General features: G+C 43.6%; 1 protein-coding gene across 1 annotated transcript in view; it reads right to left on the bottom strand.

The window, feature by feature from the left end:
* Positions 1-1,506: 1,506 nt before the first annotated feature.
* LOC118389410 (VPS10 domain-containing receptor SorCS1-like) overlaps positions 1,507-27,714 on the bottom strand; it is a 147,227-nt gene continuing 121,019 nt past the window's right edge. The window contains exons 13-28 of the mRNA XM_052526069.1: positions 27,300-27,376; positions 24,195-24,286; positions 23,423-23,530; positions 21,540-21,657; positions 19,472-19,605; positions 17,994-18,107; positions 17,474-17,645; positions 17,006-17,192; positions 15,723-15,856; positions 15,051-15,174; positions 14,684-14,796; positions 12,523-12,657; positions 8,256-8,355; positions 7,502-7,607; positions 6,319-6,488; positions 1,507-6,013 (exon numbers count right to left, since the gene is read on the bottom strand). Coding sequence (XP_052382029.1) covers positions 5,949-6,013; positions 6,319-6,488; positions 7,502-7,607; positions 8,256-8,355; positions 12,523-12,657; positions 14,684-14,796; positions 15,051-15,174; positions 15,723-15,856; positions 17,006-17,192; positions 17,474-17,645; positions 17,994-18,107; positions 19,472-19,605; positions 21,540-21,657; positions 23,423-23,530; positions 24,195-24,286; positions 27,300-27,376 — 1,949 coding nt within the window. The 3' untranslated portion in view covers positions 1,507-5,948. The remainder of the gene's footprint in view (positions 6,014-6,318; positions 6,489-7,501; positions 7,608-8,255; positions 8,356-12,522; positions 12,658-14,683; positions 14,797-15,050; positions 15,175-15,722; positions 15,857-17,005; positions 17,193-17,473; positions 17,646-17,993; positions 18,108-19,471; positions 19,606-21,539; positions 21,658-23,422; positions 23,531-24,194; positions 24,287-27,299; positions 27,377-27,714) is intronic.

The raw sequence follows: 27,714 nt of genomic DNA, 5'->3' as shown, positions 1-27,714 counted from the left end.
GCAGGAACCCATCCAACTTGAAGGAGCTGGAACAATTTTGCCTTGAAGAATGGGCAAACATCCCAGTGGCTAGATGTGCCAGCATATAAAGACCTATCCCAAGAGACTTGCAGCTGTAATTGCTGCAAAATGTGGCCCTACAACGTATTGACTTTGGGTGGGATGAATAGTTATGCACGCTCAAGTTTTCTGTTTGTTGGTCTTATTTCACAATAAAAGTGGTAGGCATGTTGTGTAAATCAAATGATACAAACCCTCAGAAAATCTATTTTAATTCCAGGATGTAAGGCAACAAAATAGGAAAAATGCCAAAGGGGTGAATACTTTCACAAGGCACTGTAGGTATCATGTTCCTTGGGTGAAGAACCATTGAAGTCAAAGCACACTAGAAATGCAATCACATGATTAACTTAAGTGTTTGATGCCATTCTCTCTCTCTCTTCGCTGGCTAATATTGGCATTGCAAGTTGAACGTCATCATCGCATGTTTTTCTTCAACAGTGTTAAACACCTTTCTCTGTGTCTGTGTGTCTCTGCTTTAGTCTAATAATACCAGCCCTATATAGGCAGTAGGGCTACACTGTGCTGTGGTGTGTGCTCTAGCTGCTGGATCTCTGGGGACACTGCAGTCCATTTCCTTGAGTTGTCAGGAGCAGCAGTAGGGAGCGCTGGGCTTGGCCCCCTGTTGGCATTGATCTTTGGTTAATCTCCCCTCTGTCTCCCAGGGCACCGGCCCTGGTCTGACTTTGAACGATTAAAGAGTCCCTCAAGTCAGTCTGATGCAGCATTACCATGCATCACTAATGGCCCCGGACATTGGTCTCCGTCTCTCTTTCCATTGTTCTTTCTCCATTCTGCTCTCGGTCTTTCTCTCACCTACATCGCTCTCTCTCTCTCCCTCCCTCCATATCTCTATCCCTGTCTCTTCTCCATCGGTCTCTTCTAATGCTCAATCATCTCCTTTCTGCTTCTTTCACTCCCTCTCGCTGTCACCCTCTCCATCGCTCACTCTTTCTCCATCTCTCTCCCATTAACCCTTTGTTGGGGACACAGGGTTCTGTATTACTGTCAGAATTATCACCACTCTTGCGTTATGTTGCCTCAGATCCCCTACAGGACAGGAAGCGTGATGAGGATTTCATAGTGAAGTCATTGTGATAAAATAATAGGCTATATTGAGTGCTTTATGCATGGAAAAGTTGGTGCTATTACTTAACGTTGACATATTATCAAGTATTCCATTACTGGAATCACTTATGAGACGCTAAGTCACATCTACTACACCTACTGTATGTCGGAGTATGCATATGAGAAAATACATTTGTCATTGTATTTACCAAGTATGGATGTAAAGGTAAATGCAACATTTGTCAATGTATTTGTCATGTATGCCTGGATAAGAATATACCAACACGTTTGATTCGATTTTCTTTATAGGTTGAATATAACTTCCTCAAATACATAGTGTTTTTTTTTTACAAATATTGTAAGAAAATGAAAACACTGTTAACATCAACTTTTTAATTTAATAAATATGATTGTAAATGCATAAAACAATTACACACAGCACATTTAAAGGTCAAAACAAAAAATATTGTACACCTAAACTTTTGTATTTTTATATAAAAGCTTTACAGTAATAAAACTCTGTCTACAAAAATAATCTCACTAACTCTATGGGGGAAGAGAGCGAAGTTATAGCTTAGGGATGAACAAAAATCAAGTCCTCGTGAAGTGTCTCTGCTGGTTTCCTTTTAATGCCTTCACACAGCTGGATAATGTCCTAAAATGGACACCGTACTGCTGGTTTCACTGGTAGAAATCAGACCTTGTTTGAGATGTTAAACAAGGTTTTACGGTGTCCATATTAGAACTGCTTTAGAAACAAGACATTCAGGCTGTTGAGAACTGGACATGCCCGTCTCTTGCTCTCGCTAGTCTGTCATTCGTATATACAGCCCAGCCCACACCTTGGGTTCCTGTCCTGTGACATCATAGTATGTTATAACATCACAAAATGTCTGAACATCCCGGCCCAGAGTTTCCCTATCACTTGCCAGCAGAGCTTCCAGGAAGTTCCACCTGTCCGCCTCCATTTGTGAACCTGAAGGATTCAAAGGCAGAAGGTGCTTAACTTGAGCCAGTGTGGGCCGGTGGATTCGTTCTCAGCTGAATATTGCCTAAGGGGTGGTTCTGAGAGCTCCGCCATTGTTCTGTTGGTCAAAATACTTATATGGAGCATGAAAGCTTGTTATTTGAAGACTTATGTTAAAGAGACCATTCACTCAGAAAAGTCTCTTAAATCCTTTAATGTGATAATCAGGAGTAAATATAGGGTCATATTGCTAGAGTTTCCTGCTGCTCTGATGGAGTTCTATATTCTGTAGTTCAACCAGTCATTTGTTAAAACATTAGCCAAAAGCTGTTACAATGTCATAGTTTTTGATACACATAAAATAGCAACTTTATAGTATTCTTTGAGAGGAAATACCTATGTTCTTGTCGATTTGAAAGTAAAAAATAAAAACAGAAGAAATTAGGTTTGTTATTTAAAAAAGTACTAGCATGCAGCCTCAAATATACATGTTTAAACCGGAGGATGGGCCCTTTTTCATAATGAAAAAAGAAGCTTTGCTATAAAACACTATTGGAAGATAGTTCATATCTAACTCATTGTTACATTGCTATGTGAAAGACCTCTTATTTAAGGTCAAAGACATGAACATTGTCCTGTTTCTTTCTCGATTTACACTACCAGTCAAAAGTTGACATCCCTACACATTCAAAGGTTTTTCTTTATTTTTACAATTTTCTACATTGCAGAATAATAGTGTAGACATCAAAACTATGAAATAACACATGGAATCATGTGGTAACCAAAAAAAGTGTTAAACTCAAAATATATTATATGTAAGTAGCCACCCTTTGCCTTGATGACAGCTTTGAACACTCTTGGCATTCTCTCAACCAGATTCATGAGGTAGTCACCTGGAATTAATTTCAATTAACAGGTGTGCCTTGTTAAAAGTTTATTTGTAGAATTTGATTTCCTTCTTTATTTTCTGAGTTTGAGCCAATCAGTTGTGTTGTGACAAGGTAGGGGTGGTATACCTATTTGGTAAAAAACAAAGTCCATATTATGGCAAGAACAACTCAAATAAGCAAAGAGAAACAACAGTCCATTATTTCTGTAAGACATGAAAGTCAGTCAAGGCGGAACAGTTCCAGAACTTTGAAAGTTTCTTCAAGTGCAGTCGCAAAAACCATCAAGCACTATGATGAAACTGGCTCTCATGAGGACCACCACAGGAAAGGAAGACCCAGAGTTACTTCTGCTGCAGAGGATACGTTTGTTAGTTACCAGTCTCAGAAATTGCAGCCGAAATAAATGCTTCAGAGTTCAAGTAGCAGACACATCTCAACATCGACTGTTCAGAGGAGTGTGAATCAGGCCTTCATGGTCGAATTGCTGCAAAGAAACCACTGCTAAAGAACACCAATAAGAAGAAGAGACTTGCTTGAGTGAAGAGATATGAGCAATGGACATTGGACTGGTGGAAATCAGTTCTTTGGTCTGATTAATCCAAAATTGAGATGGTTTGTTCCAACCGTCATGTCTTTCTGAGACGCAGAGTAGGTGAACAGATGATCTCCGCATGTCTGGTTCCCACCGTGAAGCATGGAGGAGGTGGTGTGATGGTGCTTTGCTGGTGACACTGTCTGTGATTTATTTAGAATTCAAGGCATACTTAGCCAACATGGCTACCACAGCATTCTGCAGCGATACACCATCCAACCTGGTTTGTGCTTAGTGGGACTGTCATTTGTTTTTCAACAGGACAATGACCCAAAACACACCTCCAGGCTGTGTAAGGGCTATTTGACCAAGAAAGAGAGTGATGGAGTGCCTCATCAGATGACCTGGCCTCCATAATTACTCAACCTCAACCCAATTGAGATGGTTTGGAATGACTTGGACCGCAGAGTGAAGGAAAAGCATTCCAGGTGAAGCTGGTTGAGAGAATGCCAAGAGAGTACAAAGCTGTCATCAAGGCAGAGGATGGCTACTTTGATAGCTCAGTTGGTAGAGCATGGCGCTTGTAACGCCAGGGTAGTGGGTTCGATCCCCGGGACCACCCATACGTAGAATGTATACACACATGACTGTAAGTCGCTTTGGATAAAAGCGTCTGCTAAATGGCATATATTATATATATATATATTATTAATTATAAAATAAATTTAGATTCGTTTAACACTTTTTTGGTTACTACATGATTCCATGTGTTATTTCATTGTATAATAATATTGAAGACATAAAAAATTAAGAAAAACCATTGAATGAGTAGGTGTGTCCAAACTTGACTGGTACTGTACATTCTAGGTTGTGTGTTGGTGGGTGGGTGTTCGTGTGTGTGTATACAATATGTATGCAACATAGTTCAAGTCACTTGGAATATTTTAGCATCACTGTCCAGCTACAGTAGAATAATGGTTATGTGAAGATTCCAGAAATATAACAATTTCCCCTCCATAATTGTCTTTATGGAATGACAAGGACGGTAAGGGTCTTCTGAAATGCCATAACCATCAACCAAACAATCACGTCTGTCAGAACAACACTTTGGGGTTTGACTGAGTCTAACCCTGCTTCTCAAAACAAGTTAACCATCCATGTACCCTACCATCTGCGCTCTACTTCCTTTGGTTCTTGAAAGCGGGTATAATACGCTACAGAGATGGAGAACACAGGGCCGAGACTGGGGGACATTAGCCTAAATGTGTCACCAACCTTAACCAGCATTGAGCTTGACTGGCTGCATTAACTAAATTCCTGACTAGACTTGCAGTTCTGTTCTTCCTATTTCAATGCCCTGGTGTGTCTTTCCCTAAAAGGCAGTCCACTCTTTTTTTCGCTCTGAATGCTCCAATTGATATTTCATCTTAAAGCAGCTGTTTTTCATTTTAACTTTCGCAACCTCCAAATTGGGACGTCAGTTAACTTCGGGGAAAAAAGTTACTTTGAGAGGATATTGACCGATTTTGATGCCCCCCAAATAACTGCCCTTTGCCCAGTTCTCCTCTATGAAATCAAGTGTAACTCATGCATGGTGTCAGAGGGAACTGAAAACACAATGTATCTACATTGGCTTCTCTTGAAGTCCCTATCATGGTAGCAGGCTAGCGCCATGGTTCTCAGGCCAAGCTATTACATTGGGGAAAAAAACTAAGTGTCCTACAACTAGTGTTTCTCGTTAAATATAGCTCGTAAGTGTAGAGATTAACAGCAAAGTTCAATAAAATCACCAAATCAAGAGTGACTACCAAACCCTGTATCTGTCTTCGAATTATTACATTGTAAGCAAAAACAAAACATTTTAGTACAAAAGAGTATTGTGCCATAATCAGCTTTTCATGAGACAGTGAACAGAACGGAAACAAAATGGTTGTATTAATAATTGATATCGTTTTTCAGTTTGCAATTTGTTATTAAAATACACATATATCACAGACATTCATGATTTACAAAATAAATGTGATATACTTTAAAGGATATTCTTATGAATAAATAGTGTACCACCTCTGTTAGCAACACACAGTAGCGAAAAAGGATGTAAGACACTTACAGTAAGCTAACCGAAAGAGTTGTTTTTTATGCTTTTTTTTCTTTAGATCATGCTGGCTTTCCATTTGTAGTTATGTCCTTGACTTTGTATAAATACATTTCATCAAAAATGATTTTTTATTGGATAGACTTATATTACGTATAAAAAACAACAACCTGTATACAGTTTCTTCTGGTTTTCACAGAGCACAGTAAGTGTCAGCAAAGTCAGTAAAGTCCAACATGCACCGGTATAAAGCTCAAAACCATTGTGTCCGCTCAAATGATTCAAAAAGTCCATGACACAGAATGGAGTTGCTGTTTTCGGGGTTGTCCAGAGTTTTTAAATGTTGATGTACGTGGGGAGTTCCGTTGAGAACTTGACATGTGCGTGAGGTTTGATGCATCCTTTAAAGGAGAAGATGATGGGAGACAGAGACACGAGGAGAGACGTCAGAAGACATTCCAGTCAGTATGAGTTAAGTCACATTTCTCCACAATGAATGAGGCTCTTGCTTACTTATTTTCCAACATAATTTTTGGGATATTTTTTCTCATTTTTTCTGTCATAGTTGAAGTGTACCTATGATGAAAATTACAGGCCTCTCTCAACTTTTTAAGTGGGAGAACTTGCACAATTGGTGGCTGACTAAATACTTTTTTTGCCCCACTGTACATGTTTTTTTTTAAATAAAAGTGGCGTATTAATTTACCGATGGGCCTTGTGTTCAACTCTGTGTCCATAAGCTCCGGAGAAGTCACCAGCTCCATCGGAGTGTTCGGGGACACCAGGGTGCTTTCCGTCGGACTTACTGGACTCGGGATCATTTCTTGTTCTTTTTCGTTCTGCATCTGCGCATAGACGTTGAGGCCTGGGATCTTCCTTGAGGAAAGATTTACAATGAGACGGGGGATAAAGACATTTGCCAGACTAATAAAATGGGAGAGGGATTGCCTGCCTTGGGGACCAAATAATTCTGATGCTCCTCTTTTACAACCCAATAATGTGTAGATAGGAGATATACCCAGTTGACTTAAATGCTTTGTTTCGATGCCTTCCGGCCTTATGTCTAATTTTGTATATATTTGTATGTAAAATAGGATTATACTGTATGCTTGTGGAAGGCAGAGGAGTTGTAGTCGTTGTTTGTGTGTGTCTGTAAGTTGCTGTTCGTATGTGTATGTTTGTATTTGATGCAAAAAAAAGGGAACACAAAAATACAATATTATAAAAAAAGGCAATTAGACATTCTACTGTATAAACACATTTATGTTCTAAGATCTATACGTTGTTTCGCTTTCGCTCTTTCTCTCCCTCTTCTGTTTCCCTCTATAGATCTCGTCTCATTGACCCCTACTGCCCTTTCACACAGAACTGTACCATGGTGGACGGAAATAATTTAACATTTCAGAAAGGTCAACTAGCAAAGCTCAAAGGGCTAAATATTGATAATGCCTGAAGGCTGACTGGCATTTCATTTGCGGACAGAGAAAATGCCTCGACAAAAGGATTCTAAGAAAGTTGAAAGACATAAGCCATTTCTCCCTTGAAACTGAAAGTTTTCACACAGACGTTTGATAGACAGTATTTTTGTTAAATGCCAAAATGTCTAGACACTCAGTAACTCCCATTTGGTTAGTAATTTTCCCCAATTTCCTATCTGATGTATAACCATAAATATACTGTAGCTCACAATTGGGGTCAGAAGTGGGATTAGACCCTCGTCGAACAATGAGATCAGAGATCACTCCTCAGTGTTCTAGCCAATTCAAAATGTTTCGTCATCACTCAGGAACTTTCCCACTTGGTTAGTAACATTCTCCCAACGTCCTAGCAACTTACAACCAGATATGGGTTATAGAGATCATCTCTACAGTATATCATGAGCACTGTACCTTTTGAATTTGTAGACGACAAATATCGCCAAACCCAAAACCACAACCGACAGCAGCATCAACATGGCCGAGCCGCTGTGGTTCTCACTCGTGTCCACTAGGGGCGCTGTAGAGGTGGGAGACAAGAGTCACACAGTACAGTATACATTGAATTCCAAACAGTTTCCATAGAGAAGTCAACATGAAAAGTGACACCTACTAATTAATACAAAACATAACAATAAAATAATTTACTAAAAATATATAAAATTGTATTGTGATTATGTTTTTGATACGGTAAGTATTTATTGACTTCTCTTACTCTTTATCTTATAAGCCCCTAGGACAGTAGCAGCATCCCAAAAAGGAAGAGGCACACATACTTGTAACGATGCTCACTCTCTGAATGTCTCTGTGTAGCTACATGATGGGAGCCAATCAGACAACAGGGTTGGGGTGGTGTTAGTCGCTGGGCAGGAAATAGACCTCCTGAGCCTGTATTCACAAAGCGTCTTAGTGTAGGAGTGCTGATCTAGGATCAGGTACTTCCTTTCCATATAATCTTATTTGTTATGATCTAAAATGCAAAACGGATCCTAGATCAGAAGTTCTACTCTGAGACGCTTTTTGAATACGGGGCCCTGGCTCTCTATTTCTATCTAGAACTATCTCTATCCATCTATATAGTCATTAAAAAAGACCCAGTTATCCACAATACACGAGCAAACACAAACAAAATGTAGGTATTTGTATTCGAAGAGATGCAGACAGTTACCTGCTGACAAATGTGCAGTGTATACTGTGACCTGGACCCCAGGCCGAAGGGTGAACTGGACCAGGTTTTGGTTGAGGGCGCTAAGCAAGATTTCAGAGAGCTAGAGAGGGAGAGACAAACAACAAAAAACATTCCTTTAAAGTATATGGCGCATCGATTTACATAATAATTAGAGTATTAAGATTTCTAAATCAACTTATTGGAGCTTTTTATATCAGAGATCCGTGGGAGTAAATGTACATTTAGCGTCATATCCAGAGCGATTTACAGGAGCAATTAAGGTTAATTGCCTTGCTCAAGGGTCCTGTCACCAACAACGATGAGACAGCCTATAGGGAGGAGGTCAGAGACCTGGCAGTGGGGTGCCAGGACAACCACCAATCCCTCAATGTTTTAAAAATGGTTTATTTAACCAGGTAGGCTAGTTGAGAACAAGTTCTCATTTACAACTGCGACCTGGCCAAGATAAAGCAAAGCAGTGCGACACAACAGAGTTACACATGAAACAAGTGTACAGTCAATAACACAATAGAAAAAAAGAAAGTCTATCTACAGTGTGTGCGAATGGCATGCGGAGGTAAGGCAATAAATAAGCCATAGTAGCGAAGTAATTACAATTTAGCAGATTAACACTAGAGAGACAGATGTGCAAGTAGAAATACTGCGGTGCAAAAGAGCAGAAAAGTAAATAAAACAATATGGGGATGAGGTAGGTAGATTGGATGGGCTATGTACAGCTGCAGCGCTCGGTTAGCTGCTCAGATAGCTGATGTTTAAAGTTAGCGAGGGAAATATTGCTCATATATTTGTGAGGAAGACAAAGGAGCTGATCATGGACAACAGGAAAAGGTGGGCCGAACAGGCCCCCGTTAACATCGACGGGGCTGTAGTGGAGCAGGTCGAGAGTTTCAAGTTCCTCGGTGTCCACATCACCAACGAACTATCATGGTCCAAACACACCAAGACAGGGCACGACAACCTTTTCCCCCTCAGGAGACTGAAAAGATCCTCAAAAAGTTCTATAGCTGCCCATCGAGAGCATCCTGACACATTGTATCACCTCCTGGTATGACAACTGCTAGGCATCTGACCGTAAGGCGCTACAGAGGGTCGTGCGTACGGCCCAGTACATCACTGGGGCCAAGCTTCCTGCCATCCAGGACCTATATACTAGGTGTGTCAGAGAAAAGCCCAAAACATTGTCAGAGATTCCAGTCACCCATGTCAAAGACTGTTTTCTCTGATACCACATGGCTAGCGGAACCAGAGCACCAAGTCTAACATGCTGACCAGACCGGACATGTCACGTGTGCAAGTCTCGCAAAATAAATTTAGAAATCAATGTTATTCAATTATTGCACCCACACTTCTCGTGTGCGCCAACGAGCATCTGCGACGCCAAGGGCTAAAATAGAACTCCTTTCTATTTCTGACTCAGATCGCGCTGAAAGTCCTGCCTCTCCCATCTCCTCATTGGTTTGTAGAAGCAGGTGCCCACGTGCCATCTTCTCATTGGTTATACCCAGATGGGTGATTGAAAGACAAACTGTTTTGCCGGTAGTCGTGGTAATAAATACTATGAAAGTTTAGATGCTGATCACCATATAAGTTCAAAGATGAAAAAGTCTGGAAGAAGGAGAGATGACTAGAAACGATTCGGTTGAACGTTTTATGTGTGGATTAATTGTCGCAGTAGAGGACCTTGTGCATTTCAGGTAAAATTACAACTCAATGTTTATATCCCAGGACAAATTAGCTAGCAACAGCAAGCTAGCTAAATAGGAAAAATTAGCTAGCAAGTGCAACTAGCTAAATTGCCATACATGTTTAATGCTTTTCGACCTGTCCCCAAATTAATGTCATTGGTTCAGAGTTTGTTTCGATATTTTAACCTGCGTGTCGTGGTTGCATTTGGTGTAGGGGGACAAAATAGATTTATGCACGATGGCGCACGCGCAGCCGGTTTGGGTTCCGTGTAAGACCAAAAGGCTCCTTAACAGCTTCCACCCCCAAGCCATAAGACCGCTGAACAATTAATCAAATGGCCACCCAGACTATTTACATTGACCCCCCCCCCCCAATTTGTTTTTACTCGCTGTTTATTATCTATGCATAGTCACTCCACCTACATGTACAAATTACCTTAGACTAACCCACTGTATCATTATTAGCCTCATTAATGTTATTTTGTGTTACTTTTAGTTTCTTTGGTAAATACTTTCTTAACTCTTTCTTGAACTACATTCACTGTTGGTTAAGGGCTTGTAAGTAAGGATATCACGGTAAGGTCTACACTTTTTGTATTCGGCGCACATGACTGATTAACAGATGTTCACTTAGTCGGATCGGGGATTCAAACCAGCAACCTTTCGGTTACTGTCCCAACGCTCTTGACCACTAGCCTATAGATCAACACTAAATCAAATCCAACTGTATCTAAACTGCATAAAATCATCTCAATACACTTCACCGTACAGTATAAAAGAGACAGAATATAAGACATCATTAAATAGTATGCCTACTCTAGTCATATTATTGGTTAGTTTCAGAATGAGTTTCTTCTCATGCATACCATGCTGAGGCAGATCTTTCCACCACATACTTACTGATACCCACAACCAATGACTCGCTGATACTATCCCCCCCGGCTCACCGCACGCTCCCTCCACCCAGAAACCCATTTAAAGAGAAATATCTATGGATGAATCCGTGCCGGTTCTCACCACTTCAATACATAATGCAGGGCCTATTTGATGAAAAACCTTGCTTTTACACTGGGTTTTTTAGAGCGACAAGTAACCTTCTGCACAGAGAACGTGCAGTTTGGACATAAATCAGACATATCACCCTGACCATGATGCTACAGCTGGAATACAGTGTTCCATTTCATGATGCTTCCAATTTAGCCCGGACATAGTCCCCTGAACTACACCGTCCATATGATATCAAATCGCACAAACAAAAATGGCATTTAACAAAGTTGTATCCTTTTCACGTTGCATTCAGGCCAAAGACTAAAAACAGAGAATCTGTACGCAGGTCATTCATAGAACGATCCTGGCCAAACAAATTCCCTTTTCCCTGCGGAATCCATCTTATTTCTTTGCTAGGCTTCATTAATTTGATCTGCCTCATTTACCAAATGAATTGTGATACGAGTAGTTTCTCCCAGTCCTTCACATTGCTTCCAGCTTTTATATTTCCTACCAAGTTTAAAATTAGACTCCAGCTATGAATAATTACTTTTTCCTCACTGTGTATCGGGCTCACTAAATCTATTATACAATCTAATAAGCACAACCGCACATTACACTTTCAAGATGCAAACCAGATGTATTGCTGGGGCCTGAGTGGTTCTATTCTACTCACATCATTTATAATGATCATCCATGATCTATTATATGGGCCGTGGAGCTAATTCAGTCCATCTTGATACCTGCTGCTGATTCAGAATCAGCAGAGACACCATCTTTGTCAGGATTTATTCCTGTGAAAGACTGCAACCCCTGCCCTCTCACATAGAGATGACTCTGGGAATTCTACAGTAAAGTTGTCCGCAGAGATGGCTTTTAAAAGCTTGTCACACTTATTGATGAAGCTAGTTGATTTCTGCAGAGTGTGTGTGTGTGTGTGTGTGTGTGTGTGTAAGCCCATGTGGACAATATTGGCATCTACTGGAGAAAATATGAAGCCTTATAAGCCATACAAATACGTTGCAATTCTGTTTTCAGACCATGTAGCAGTATAGACCAACACAGCTATGTATTAGTGAAGAAATAAAAAATGAATATTTCTAAGCCTACTCATGTTTTAGTTCATTGGAGACTTCTAAATTATGCCAAATGGAATAACAAGGAAATCAACAGATGGCGAACATGTTGGTGCAAGAAAACAAGTGCTTAGCCGTCAAACCCAAACATCCAAAAAGCAGAGTAATATCCCCCTGAAATATAGCTCCAAATGTCATTCAGTGACAAGTGTTTGTCAAATGAACGCATAAAAAGTATGCTACTACTCCCACTCAAACATCTGGCATGAATCAATATAGGAACGTAATGTATTCAATTTTCTGATTTACTTTTATGGTAGTTGTCAGATACCCATTTTGCTAATAGTTAACTGACAGGTAACACTGACCGATATGCTTTTTGAACCTGTCACAAGCATTGAATAAACCTTTATATCATGCATTTTGAATAAGGCTAAGGCCTATAATATGTTATGTCTATGTTTCAACTCAAAATGCCTGTTATTTAATCAATCATACCTGGTCTAAATGAGCTGAGTTCTTCTCTGGCTTGCCCTCTGTTAACTCTTTGTCTGGCAGGAGGAAAAACTCTGCAGCCGTGGGCAACCCTGGTAGGACGGTGACAAGGAGCAGCTCCGGGCTCAACCCTGTGGCCTAGAGAAAGATGAGGAGGAGGGAGAGAAAGAAGAGAGAGATGAGAAGGAGTAGAGGGGTAGGATGAGGAGTTGGGAGAGGAAGCGGGAGATGGAGATGAGGAAGATGGAAGAAGAGGGAGATGGAGAGCAGGAAGATGAAGAGGGAGATGGAGAGGAGGAAGAAGAGGAAGATGGAGAGGAGGAAGAAGAGGAAGATGGAGAGGAGGAAGAAGAGGAAGAAGAGGAAGATGGAGAGGAGGAAGAAGAGGAAGATGAGAGGAGGAAGAAGAGGAAGATGGAGAGGAGGAAGATGAAGATGGAGAGGAGGAAAGGGAAAAAGAACAAAGAGGACCAGAATGGATTGCTTTTCATGTCACTAAGCACATCAAAGTGGAAAGCAGTGGTATCGAAAAATAGGAATTGTCTGTATGATCATAATTAGTGTGACTGTGATACTCACTGTGATGCATTATTACTAACATCAATGAGACTTAGATCTGAAATGATCATACTACTCAGGTCCTGAGCTGTTTGTATCAAATATGGTATGATTTCCGTTCTCAAATATACTGAATAGTATGAGCAATTCAATACATTTTGTGAATACGACAATGTCCATCCAACATGTCACATGTGGATTTGAAGTACATTATACAGTTGAAGTCGGAAGTTTACATACACTTAGGTTGGAGTCATTAAAACTCATTTTTCAACCACTCCACACATTTCTTGTTAACAAACTATCGTTTTGGCAAGTCAGTTAGGACATCTACTTTGTGCATGACAAGTGATTTTTCCAACAATTGTTTACAGACAGATTATTTCACTTATAATTGACATTCTTAAAATCAAATCAAATGATCCTAACTGACATAAGACAGGGAATTTCTACTATGGTTAAATGTTCAGGAATTGTGAAAAACTGAGTGGCTCAGGTGCATGTAAACTTCCGACTTCAACTGTATATACAAAAGTATGTGGACACCCCTTCAAATGAGTGGATTAGGCTATTTCAGCCACACTTGTTGCTGACAGGTGTATAAAATTAAGCACACAGCCATGCAATCTCCATAAACAAGGGCCTTTCTGAAGAACTCAGTGAATTCCAACGTGGCACCGTCATAGGATCCCACCTTTCCTACAAGATGTATTTGTATATGTATGGCCTCCACAAACACGACCCTGAACTCACTGTCGACCAGCAATTCCATAGTTCAATGTGACAGGGAAGGCAGTGCAACAGCAATTTAGAACGTACTTGAAGTAATTTCCCCTTGCCAGTTATCATAAACGTGGATTCAACCTGAGGTCACAGGGAATGTATTGTAAAGTGCACCACAGACTAAGTACACTGAACCAAAATATAAACGCCAAAGTGTTGATAAACAAAGCGTTTCATGAGCTGAAAAAATTAAAAAAAAAAAAAAAAAAAAAATGTTTTTTCCATATGCACAAAAAGCTTATTTCTCTCAAATGTTGTGCACAAATTTGTTTACATCCCCATCAGTGCTCCTTGCCACAATAACCCATCCACCTGACAGGTGTGCAATTGGCATGCTGACTGCAGGAAAGTCCACCAGAGCTGTTGCCAGATCATTTTCATATCTCTACCACAAGCTGCCTCCATTAGAGATGTTGGCAGTACGTCCAACTGGCCTCACGTAGACCGCATGTAACCACTCCAGCCCAGGACCTCCACATCTGGCTTCTTTACCTGCACCTGCAGGATCGTTTGAGGGGGGATTGTGATTGGCTGGGCCTGGCTCCTAAGTGGGTGGGCCTATGCCCTCCCAGCCCCACCATTGGCTGTGCCGCTGCCTAGTCGTGTGAAATCCATAGAATAGGGTGTAATGAATTTATTTAAATTGACTGATATCCTTAAATGAACTGTAACTCAGTAAAATCATTGAAATTGTTGCATTTATATTTCTGCTTGGTATATACTCTCTCTCTGTGTGTGTGTGTGTGTGTGTGTGTGTGTGTGTGTGTGTGTGTGTGTGTGTGTGTACACATGTAATATACAGTTAGATACAAGGACCACTCACTTTGACCATGGAGTTCTTGATGACTCTGCTGACGTCCAGTCTCCATTCGGCCACATCGGGGTTGTGGTCATCCAGGTTAGATGAGAAGGCTAGTAGATGTGACCTGAAATATTCTGCACAGAGAAACAACTACGATGATCAGCTGATGGCGATGCTTTTCTATTTCTGTCCTACTGTCTGAATTAATGAGTGGTAAACAATTACTTTTAACTACTTCTTTTAGCTACTTTAAAATCATATTTACTAGCCAACCTCCATTACATTAAAATCTACAAAGTCAACTAGAAACCAACCTCTGGAAGTATACATGGCTGTCTGGCTGTTTACAATACAAAACTAACAAACAAAAAAACAGCTCATTGCTCACCGTGGACAGCGATGGTTTTCCGGTCCTGCAGGATGGCATTCCCAGCGGACACCTGCACGGTGACAGTGTTGACGCCTTCCCGGGAGAACGTGCACGCCACGCTCCCTTCCAGGGTGATTATCGGCTGCAAAGAGAAAGAGAGAGAGAAAGAGAGCGAGCGAGAAAAGGGAAGAGAGGGAAAGAAGAGCGAGAGAGCAAGGGAGTTCCCATGGGAGGCCCTTATCAACCTTGTTAACATCTCACACAGGCACTATTTACACTACAGAGGTGTCAGCCGGGAGGCAGGCAGGCAGCCACAGACATAAACACAACCCACATCGCCCCCCCAAGGAACCATGATCGCAGCTGTGCTACATAGAACTGTCCGGGGAGAGTTCCATGAGACACCAGCAGTTCTCTCTGTCGTTACTTGGATCTCCATTTGTTCTTGAAATGACTCCGACATGCTAATTCTGGATCATTTCCTCATGTACTAGAATAGCTAGCAGCTGCATTAGTAGCTAAACTCATTTCCCAAACAAACAAAACAAATTCTGAATTAAGTCAGACAAATACTGCTCTAATTTGTAAATCTGGCACAAATCTTTCTTCACGTGACTTTATCTTACAGTGTGAAGGATGAGCACACACTAAAACTACAAGTCCCAGCAGTATTGAAGAATCTCATCTTACCTCAGTGTTATTTCCGAACCACCAGATGTAGGTGACTGTTCCCACTTGGCTCGGCCACAGCACAGCGGTGAGGTTGACTTCCTTACTCTTCACCGCCACAAAGGGAGCGGAGAGATGGATATACTCCAGCTGACCTACTCAGTCACAAAAAATACACGACAGTGAACCCACTGAGACTGACTCCACAACGTTTTGGGGCCTCTTATGAAATGGATGAAATTGCATTCAAAATTATCTGCCCTAAAAATTCATCACAGTGAACGGACTGAATCGATAAAGTAAGTTTGTAGCCCCTTATGATATGAAATGAAGGCACAAAAATGACATATTACAGTGAACCAATTGACTCCTTAAAGTTTTGTGGCCTCTAATTAAATGAAGGTAAGCAGAAAACTTCAGAGTATCCGTCTATGGGCCCCTTGTGAACTGAAGGCACATAACAACAACAACAACAACAACAACAACAAGTGAGCTGCATTCAGAGGATCTGGTCCATTCTGGGACGTTGTGGACACCATCTGTGTGTTATTTTTCATCCCTGGCACTCCTGAGGCCTGGTCGGTCCCATTTGCAACGGCTGGCACATCAAGACGGACAGACTGCAAGGTCCCACAGCTCCCTGATCAATACGTCAACTACGTTACATCTGTCACCCATGAAACCACCAGTGGTGGTCAGCCCCATCATCACAGAGAAGACGGGAATGACTTGCATGTTAGAGTTAGAGTGGGGGTACCCTGAAGGGCTATCATATAGAGAAAATGGCTTCGGTTTGACTGGAATTGTAATGGATTTAGGCCCCTTTCATCTCCACTGATGTCGGACCATGACATGCATATGACACAAACCGAAAAGAAACATAACGTTCTATGCCAGTGTTTCCTAGCCCTGGTCCTCCAGTACCCCGCCAACAGTACACATTTTTATTGTAACCTTGAACAAGCACACCTGATTCAACTTGTCAACTAGTCACTAAGCCCTCAATGAGTTGAATGAGGTGTGCTTGTCCAGGACTACAATACAAATGTGTACTGTTGGCGGGGTACTCCAGGACCAGAAAACACTGTTCTATGCAAGAAAAAGTCTGCAAAGGAACAATTTTGTGTGTCAGAATTGCATAACTACCTCACTCATATGTCTGTACATTACGGGCTACACTGACTTGAGGTAAGATACGGTAAGAGAAAAACTACACTCACATGTTAAAGGTCGAAGACCAAACATGAAGTATGGCGGTTGAAGACCATTACTTGGTGAACCCATAGTGAGAGAGACAGACTCACATGTGACGTGGAGGTACAGCACCACGCTCTCCGACCCCAGCCTGTTCTCTCCTGTAGCGGACACACGGTAGATCCCCACAGCCTTATAGACGTGCTTGACCCCATCCTCTATGGAGCTCACGTTGGAGTAGGTCAGAGCGTGACCGTCCCCGAAGTCCACCATGATGCTCGTCCTGGCTCCGTCGCCCTATACAGGAGGTGACAGTCATCAGATTGAAGAAAGAAAACGGTATTCTTACACTAGCTAATGTAGGTATGTTTGAAATAACATTTCCATGAACATGTCATTTGCTAACACTTTATATGAAGATGTAATGGCATAGTAATATAATAGAGAGTATTGTGTTGCTATTACAGAAGTGGAGAGTTGACATACATTTTACAATAATGAGTTAAAGTCAGCGCCCGGTCTGAATGAACAGGAAGCCAGTTACTGTATTGCTCCTTAGGGGGAAAAAAAACGCTCACCTCTTCAAGAAACACCAGGAAGGTGACATTGGTGCCCAGCGTAGCTGTCAGCTTTCCTTCACTGGTGACGAGGTGCAGGCCTTTGGGGGCCTGGGTAGGACAGTGCTGCCTCCTGGCCGTGTACTCTGCTATGACTCCCGCTGTGCAGTTATTGGACACCACCTTCCTGTAGCTGAATGCACACAGGTCACAACCGCGGTTAGAAGCTTTGCTGATGGATACATGAGCATCGAGAAGGACGACCTTAGCAGGTTGGCTATTGAGAATACATTCTCTTACAAAAATGTCCTGTCATTTGAAATACCCTTATTCCAAGTGTACCTTTGCAGTCAGTTTGAATTAAATAGTGAATGAGTGTACATACAGATGTAGGAACTTAATTTGAGCCAGAAAACAACCTTTTACTGCAGTGGGCTAAATCAGGGTCACACAGTGAGATTCTTGGTTGTCTTGAACAAATCTACTTTGAAAAAAAAGAGTAAACAACTCACACATATGGTTATGGGGAAAATCTGCTTACCCAGTGCTGTTGATGAAAGTAGTCCCTGTGGTACAGCTTCTAGACATGGACGATGGGAGGAACCAAAAGGCGGGGGTGCACTTGCCGTCACTCCGCCTCTCGTAGCCATAGTCACTGTAATATTTGGATCATACCAAAATAAACAACAGTCGAGTGAAATGATACACAGTCAACTTTTATAAGTGATTCAATTCCTGACTCATGCTGGTGACCCTGGAGTGAAAATAATTGAAGAATTTCACAGGCACTTTTTGAATTTACAGAAATTCTGTAATAATATTATTGCATTTTTAGTTTTTCAAACCCAGCCAAAGTTGTTTATGCTACAATAATAGCATTAACACAGTCAAGTGAAATTCTACAAAGTTTGTTTTGATACATTCGATTTACGTGACAGAGGAATTGTCTTTGAGGGTTTGGGGTGAGACTCTGCACTGGGGCCTGAAAACACATCTGAAACTAAACTAATTTGACAAAAACCCTATTTTATTTTTAAAAACATCTCGTTTGTTTGTCCTATCATTAAAAGGCAACGTTGCCAGCACGCGTGTCCTCAAAATGATAGGAACAAATTGGCCCAATTAGGCCGACATGCACAGAGATGCAGAAGTGTTGTGATAGTTAATGAACACTATTAAACCTGATGATTAATCGTCTCTTACTAAAACTCATTCCAAGTTCACGGCCTCACTCAAGGGGCCCTCGGATTTGGGATTTAACAAAAGCAACATTAATAATACTGATAGATAATTAAAAGAAATGGATTGTGAAGTTTGTAGCAAATAATGCTTTGGAAATGCGTCGTTGATGAACAGAGTCACTGGCAAAAGCTGAAAACCACAAAAGTAGTGACAGAGTTGGTTTCTTAAAAGTATGGTGACATTCAAGGAGAAACACACACACTTCCCTATCCCACTCCCTATCCCCCATGCAAACTTGGATTCTCACACACACACACACACACACACACACACACACACACACACACACACACACACACACACACACACACACACACACACACACACACACACACACACACACACAGCTTGGAGTGGTGCAGTTGACTGCATTCCACTTAGCCAGAGCAGCCTCCAAGAGAATCCAGAAGCTATGTTTCCTCTGCAATTCTAATCTGGAGTGAGCTTCACCATGACGGTGATCCCTTATCTTTTCATCCTTCACTTCCAGGCTTCTTTTTTTCCCCTCCTCCACTCCATATGCCAGTGGTATATTGATAGGGCGGCTTAGGCAGAAGTTGTAACGCTAGACATGTTTGTGGTCGAGTAGTGTGTTGCAGTCTCTCCTCAAGTACCATCAGCCAGTTCCGGTACTATTCCATTCAAGTAAACCGTTAACTTGTGTGATGTTTACTACGTGTATTGTGTGCCAGTTTACTTACATTGTATTTACACTGTACCTACTTATGCGTAATTTAGGGGTACTTAATGTGAAGCGGGACCCATCTGTCTACTCACCACTCAAAGTCGGCCTCTGTGCAGTCGCAGGGCGCCGAGGTCATCGTGACAGAGTATGTCTTACCCATAACGCACCTGGCTATGGGCTTCAACTTCCTGTAGATTCTTTTCACTCCCATGATGCACGGCTCGCCCTGTGGATATATTTTCAGAATTTAACATTTATTTTGGAGAAAAGGGGTTGCTTTTCTTACATTTCACCCCATCGCCATACATAATATACTGCAGTGCAGTGACCCATGCCTGTATCATACTGTGTGTGAAAAGGCATGCTGTTGGTTTTTCCTTTAGATGGGCTTATTTTGCATCGCTGCCCACTGAGGCTCATGTTGTGTGGTGTGCTAGCGGTAAGCGATGCTAAACTTAAAACACTTCTCTCTCTCATGTATCCTAGACCCAAGCTGTTACAGCTCGCTTGATTTAGTTTCTGAAAAACATGTAGATTTTTCGTTTTGGTATGTAGGGCTGTGTTTTTTTTAAGGGTAAAACAGTAGTTCTGCCATTGTCTCTCGTAGAGTCAGGTAGTTTAACAGGAGGCTAGAGGAGTGTACCCTTCAGAAGCAGAGTTGGTCTCTCTTTCCCTCGCTCTCTCTCTCTCGTTTCAAATAGGGATACCTACGTAGATTACATACATATGAATTTGGACTATGACAGCAAATACACTGAATGTGGAGTCAGGTGGTTTAAGAGGAGGCTAGGAGTGTACCCCTCAGAGACAGAGTTAGTTCTCTCTCTCAACGTGATAACACAAATGGCCTGATTGTGGCTTTAAGACCCAATCTGCTATTTCAACACCTTACCCTGCCACAGACTGTTGCTTTTAAAGTTCCCAATCTGTTCTTCAGTGTTTACCTCTATAATTGAATTGGACTGTTGTCCACTTCCATGGCTATATGTTCTGATCGTTAGGGCCAGCCCAATCATATTGCTGTCTGAGTCAATTACGGTAGCTCGGTCAGAATAAAGAAGCACTCTCCGTCTCATCCTTATGTTTGGCTCTGGGTCTATCTAGGCTTGAGGTAGAGCATTCGCTCTGGCTCAAACCTATGCAGTGTTTTATAAGGAGAGTTGTAGAGACACACATACATCAGCAAGAATTAGAGGGACTATGCCTAAGTGCTTTTGGGCCTGAGGGAGAGGAACGCCCGGCAGCTGTCCAGCGCACACTCAAGAGCTCAACGCAAAGCAGAGGGTGGAGGTAAGAGAGTGATCAAGCAAGTACACTGCATGCCAAAACTGTTTTTCATTCTATCAAGGGTTTTGGGCCATCTAGACCTCTCTGTCAAGTAAATGATAAGAGATGGAGGTTTTTGGGAATGGCCCCAGAACATACATAGTAGCAGTAGGGGCAGCATGTAGCCTAGTGGTTAAGAGCGCTGAGCCAATAACCGAGAGGTCGCTGGTTCGAATCCCCGAGACGACTAGGTGAAAAAAGATCTACCAGGATAAGAGTCTGCTAAGTGACACACATTGTCATGTAGCAGGTTAAAGATGCATTATGCAGAAATCGCTCTGCTGTTTCCTGGTTGCTAGAATTAAAATAGTTTGCCTAATTTCAGTTTGTGACAAGTATAGTGTAGAGAATCATTGTAATATCTAAACCACTGTGAAATGTATTTTCCGTAAACCAAAACTATGTTTGAAGCTGGTGTACAAAATTGTAAGTGAGACCCAAAAACAAAACTTATGAACAGGAAGCATAGAAGTAGGACACATAGAACAGATCTACCACTTCTTAGACTTGCTTTCAATGAGAATGACAGATCTAGAACTGAATTTGGGCGGGTCGCCCAAAAAGTTACACATTGCTGCTCTAACTTGCTAACATTTTCCTGACGTTTTGAAGAAGTCGTTACACGTTTTATCCCCATCTTAAAAAGGTTGGGTGACACTTCAAAATAGAGAAAAGTGCAAGATATAAAGTGCTCACAACTTCTTGCAATGGAAGTTGTTTGGTCCTAAAGCACAGAGTTGGGTTGTTAGTGTTCTACATGTCAGGAGCTATCCAGGGCTGAAATGACCAGGCTGAGGTCAGCCTCTGCAGACAGAGTTATGTAGGTGCCATTACCCGGTTGTGTAGGTGCCATGTCTGGTAATCCCCCTCTGTACATCTCCGGTTGAAGATGGACCTGAAGTCAATCTTGACTAGCTGCCACTCGGACCGGTGACTGACGTGGCCAAAGATCCTGCAAACAGCAAGGAACCTTACAGCTTGCAGCAGACAAGGCACACTGGTATCTGGTTGTCAGTTAGCAAAGCCACAGCAGCTGTGAACACTGATAGGTGCACTACACTGAAACACAGCAGTCTGGTTATAAGGACAGAAGGTGCAGAGGGAAACACACTAGTCAAACTAAGGAGTGTCAGGTACGGCACCCATATTAGGAAGTCCCTCAGTTGTCAGACCGAGGCGTCAGTCAAGACAGGACACTTCTGAGCTGAAGAGAATATTCTTAGGAGTAGTTGGCTAGAGGACTGTAAAAGTGTGGAGTCAACTTATTTTCTTTCTTTGATGAACAGGACAGTTGTTACTAAAAGCTTCAGAGAAGTGGCATTAGGCAACGAATGGAATGTGTACTATGAAATCTAAATGAATCACTTTACAAGATAAGGTATGCCTTACAGGGTGTGTATTTCCCCCAGATTCAACAAAAATGTAAACCGAAATTCAAGGTTATAACACCACAACATTCACAAGTCTCAGAAGACATTCCTTCTCAAAATTGGGTGGGAGTTTAACTGGAATTGACCTCCTCTCTCTGCTAACCAAACAACAAATGTATCAATCAATCCATCAACTAATGGACTGAGGCGCTGGTCCATAACTCTCACTAACTGTAAAATCATTATTAATTGATAAGAAAATGATAAATAATGAGGTGTCCATACGCAGAGATGCAGAACAGCTGTAGTAGGCTGTCAACAATCTAACAGTATCATATCCCACAGTCCTGTCTGTCTCAGCTGGTTCAGAGAAGTGTATAGCACTCTGAGCCTACAGGGAGAAAGTCACTCATCCTATCTTTTCCTTCAATCTTCCCCGCTCTCTCTTTCCCTCCCTCCCATCATCTGCCCGTCTCTCCCCTCATCTCTCTCTCTCGCCCCACTTCGGTCCTTCCCTCTCACAGTCTCAGCAGCTGTGGCCTATCCTTCTGTTGCCGTGCCGACTACAAAGTCAACTGTCTGTCCGTCACTCAGTTACGGTGATGACAGGTGTACGGAGAAACAAAAACTGATATTAAGGGCTACGGGAAGAACTTATGCAGCAGCCGTCAAAGTTTTCACACCAAAAAAAGTGCAATGAGAGCAGTATCATCTCACGTGGTATAGCTAAGTGGGTCATTCTAGAACCAAAGAAGTTGTAGAAAAGACGGGAAACTTCCCGCGTCGTGTTTCTTAAAACTATTGAGTCAATGTTGCTCCATAATGCAGAGAGAAGTTGTAGAGTCGTACTTTCCTCGTCGGTCCTTCAGACAGAGTCTATTTTCTATTTTTGATGATGTTCCTTGTGTGCTTCAAAACGGAGAGCTCTGCTGTTGCCGGGCTCCCAACACCACTGATGTCTCTGTGATCACAATCCCGAGACAGATGGTTTTGATGTGAGGCTAAACCTTTGAGAGGGATCTATTCCCTTCAAGTTAGGGAAAATGGGCGTTCAGCTCTGCCGTTACTACCAGGGGTTTGGATACGAGCAAAACCCCCCCCCCCCCCCTCGCACATAATGTTAACACATCTAACACGGTTACGGTTCATTCAATCTCAATTCACTAGGTTAACATATCAAACATGCTGTTTATCTGCAATCAGATGGTGTAGTGGCAGCGCGGCAGTCTATACGGACAACATACAGGGCCAACGTCTGAATCCCGCATCCACCCCCTTTCGACTCGGAGGTTCCCCTTATTATCGGTCTCCCTCTCATTCAAAATTGGGTAAACAAAGTCGACTTACGTCATGATGAGAGTCTCCTCCCCCGGCTCCCCTAGCAACCCGTCCACAAACAGAGGCGACATGGTGAAACTGTATTTATTCCACTGTCTCCCCTCGTCGAAACTCATCCTGTGTGAGGAACCATAGAAATATAAATAGTATTTTGTAGTATTTATAGTATTTTGTTCTGTATCTCTATGGGAGAGACCATAGCAATAGAATGAGAACTCCATTAGTATATTTAACAGTATTATAGTATTTTCTGCTGTATCTTTCTGGTAGAAACCATAGCAATATAATAACACATACCATAACTGATGGACACATTTAGAACATATTATAGTGTATAATATTACAGTATTATATGCATCTCTATGGAAGAAAACACAACTCTTCTCCAGTGTCTCAAACTAATAAAAACTGCATTTAAATTATTCCGCCATGACACAGGATATGAGCACTGCATTCTAAAGGCACTGAAAGGCAAGGCTTACATCACGTACGAACAGGGAAAGGTGAAATTGAATGGCAATCGTCAAAGGAGGAGAATATCTCACGGCCTACTGGTTTGGAATTACACTAATAACTTCCTATGTTCTTAGACATACTCATTACACTATCAGGCTTGTGGGAACGTGAGGATTGAGTCTTCCTGAGAGAGGAAAAGAGGAAAAGAGAGAGAGGGGAAAAGAGATTGAAAGAGGAGAGAGGGAGACAGAAATGAAAGAGAGCAAGAGAGAGCGAGCGAGCCGATGCAAACCATGCCAAATTCTATTTCTATTTAGAGATTCACCATAGGTGTCGGATGGGGAGTGGAGTGTGTCTTATAGCCACCAGGGCCCCTCCTTGGTCCAGGTAGAGAACACTGTACTCCTCATCAAAGATCTGAAAGACAAAAGGTATAAAGTATAAACTCATTAAATTACTAGCGTTATTGATTACCAAGACATTTTTGTTTTAGTAGTGGACTTTAATGTTGATGAAAGAGCAACCTAATGAATGAAAGTACACACACATAGGCATGCACACACATACACACACAAACCTGAAATGAGTTATGGCTCAAATCAGCATGATGATAATACATCAGATACCACTTCCCCTCTCACCCACTCTCCCCCCCTCCACCAACCCCTCTCGCTCTCTCCCTCTCTACATTCACCCCTCTCCCCCCCTCCACCCCTGTCACTCCACCACTCTCACTCAGTCCCTCTCTGTTCACCTCTCCCTCCCTCCACCCCTCTCTGTCCCCCTCTCCTTCTCCCCCTCACAATCCACCGTCTGTCCCTCCACCCCCCCCCCTCTGTCCCTTCACTCCTCTCTCCCTCTCCTACCCGCACTCCCTCCACCTCTCCCACCACCCCTCCCTCTATCTCTGCCTCCCTCTCCACCCCTCCCTCTACCCCTCTCCCTCCACCACTCTCCCACCTTCCTCCACCCCTCTACATCTGTCCCTCACCCACCCCTTTACCTCCCTCCACCCCTCTTCATCTCTGCTCTCCACATCCATCCACCCCTCCCACCCTACACCTCTCTCCCTTCCTCCCTACACCCCTCCACTCACCCCCCTCTTTCCCCCACCTTCTCCCCCTCTCTCCACGTCCCTCTCCCTCCACCCCTCCCACCCTACACCCCTCTCCCTCCCTCCACCCCTCTCTCCCTTCACTCTCCCCTCTCCCTCCACCCCTCTGTCCCGCCACCCCTCCCTCTCCCCCCTCCACTCACCCCTCTCCCTCCACCCCTCTCTCCCTCCCTCTCACTACCCCTCTCCATCTCACTCCACCCATCTCCCTCACTCCACCCCTAACTCAGTCCCTCTCTGTCCAACTCTCCCTCCCTCAAACCATCTCTGTCCCCCTCTACCCCTATTAATCCACCCTCTCCCTCCACCCCCGTCCCTCTTTCCCTCTCCCCTACCCGCCCTCCACCCCCTCCCATCCCCCCTCCCACCTCCCCTCTCTCCACCCATCTCCCTCCACCCCCCTCCACCCCTCTCCCATCCCTCCCTCTCCCACCTTCTCCCTCTCTCTCCACCCATCTCCCTCCACCCCTCACTCTCTCCCTCCACCCCTCCCGCTCCCTCCCTCCACCCCTCCAGCTCACTCTCCCTCCACCCCTCTCCCTCCAACCCTCTCCTACCCGCACTCCCTCCACCCCTCAGTCTCTCTCCCCCTCCGTCCCTCCCTCTCCGTTCCTCTCCCTCCACCCACCCCTCTCCCTCAGTCACTCTCGCTCCCTCCATCCCCTGCTCCCTCCACCCCTCTTTATCTCTGTCTCTCCCTCCCTCACTCCCCCTGCCTCCACGCCACTCTCCCCCCACCCCTCCCGGCTCCCTCCACACCACTCGCTCCCTCCATCCCACTCATTTTTATTTATTTATCCTTTATTTAACCAGGTAGGCAAGTTGAGAACAAGTTCTCATTTACAATTGCAACCTGGCCAAGATAAAGCAAAGCAGTTCGACACGTACAACAACAGAGTTACACATGGAGTAAAACAAACATACAGTAGAAAAATGAGTCAATATACAATGTGAGCAAATGAGGTGAGATAAGGGAGGTAAAGGCAAACAAAGGCCATGGTGGCGAAGTAAATACAATGTAGCTAGTAAAAAAAAAACCTCCCACCCCCCCCATCCCATCTCTCTACCCCCCCTCCCCACCCCACCACCTCCCTCCCTCCCTACCTCCATCTTCAACCCTCTCCCTCCCTCTATCTTCAACCCTCTCCCTCCCTCCATCTTCACCTCCCTCCCTCCATCTTCACCCATCTCCCTCCATCTTCACCCATCTCCCTCCCTCCCTCCTTCCATCTTCACCCATCTCCCTCCCTCCCTCCGTCCATCTTCACCCATCTCCCTCCCTCCCTCCCTCCCTCCATCTTCAACCCTCTCCCTCCCTCCCTCCATCTTCACCTCCCTCCCTCCATCTTCACCTCCCTCCCTCCATCTTCACCTCCCTCCCTCCATCTTCACCTCCCTCCCTCCATCTTCACCCCTCTCCCTCCATCTTCACCCCTCTCCCTCCATCTTCACCCATCTCCCTCCATCTTCACCCCTCTCCCTCCATCTTCACCCCTCTCCCTCCATCTTCACCCCTCTCCCTCCATCTTCACCCCTCTCCCTCTCTCCATCTTCACCCCTCTCTCTCCCTCCATCTTCACCCCTCTCCCTCTCTCCATCTTCACCCCTCTCTCTCCCTCCATCTTCTCCCTCCCTCCATCTTCACCCCTTCCATCTTCCCCTCTCCCTCCATCTTCACCCCTCTCCCTCCATCTTCACCCCTCTCCCTCCATCTTCACCCCTCTCCCTCCATCTTCACCCCTCCCTCCCTTCCACCATCTTCACCCCCCTCTCTCCTCCACCCTCTCCCTCACACCCCTCTCCCTCCCTCCACCTCTCCCTCCCTCTTCCCCCCTCTCCCTATCTTCACCCCTCTCCATCTTCACCCCTCTCCCTCTCTCCATCTTCACCCCTCTCCCTCCACCCTCTTCACCCCTCTCCCTCCACCCTCTTCACCCCTCTCCCTCCACCCTCTTCACCCCTCTCCCTCCACCCTCTTCACCCATCCACCCATCTACACCCCTCTCCCCCTGCCTCTGCCTACACGCCTCTCTATTCATCATCTTGGGCTTTTAATTAGACACGAGGCCCCTTACATTTAAATCGCAGCCGTCAAATAAGGGAGGTAGAGGAGAGGTGGCACAGACACCCACCCACAGGAATAGTCGTACGGGCATAGGCAGGGGGGCTACCGAATAACATTAGTCTCGGGATCTCATTTGATTATCTGCACTAAATCACAGCGGCGGGTGGCAAGGTGGTGGATTAAACACCATCCTGGGAATGATGATGTAATTATTAAGATGGTGAGGATCTCCCTCCCTCCCTCCCCCTCACCTGTCTCCACGTGTTGCCGGCGTCCGAGGTGATGAACATGCTCACGTTGCTGGTGGTCAACTCCGCTCCGATGGAGCCTGATGAGAGGAGTGGGGGGGTGAAGTGTTCGGGATGAGAGAGTCCCGTATAACTTTAGCTAAGTGCTAAACTATTGATATCCTTGAGGGTGTGGGGCTGATTTAAATACAATCCAAACTGCCACATCTGCCTGATGTACTGTACAAATTACAGAAGTGATTTAAGTCATTTCTCCCTGAAGGATGCAGATTGTACACCAGAGTCAAAGTCAGCTGTATGAACCATCCAGTCTCCTCTATCATAAAGACCTCTGCTATCAGAGTGAGGCTGTTGAGTCTTCTACTAGAATTATTCCCCATTTAGTGGCTAATTAGAGTCAGGTGGTTTAAAACATGAG

The sequence above is a fragment of the Oncorhynchus keta genome, chromosome 10 (genome assembly GCF_023373465.1).
Source record: "Oncorhynchus keta strain PuntledgeMale-10-30-2019 chromosome 10, Oket_V2, whole genome shotgun sequence".
NCBI lineage: Eukaryota > Metazoa > Chordata > Actinopteri > Salmoniformes > Salmonidae > Oncorhynchus > Oncorhynchus keta.
Note: the sequence above shows the minus strand (reverse complement) of the source record. Positions and strands in the feature narration are given on the sequence as shown.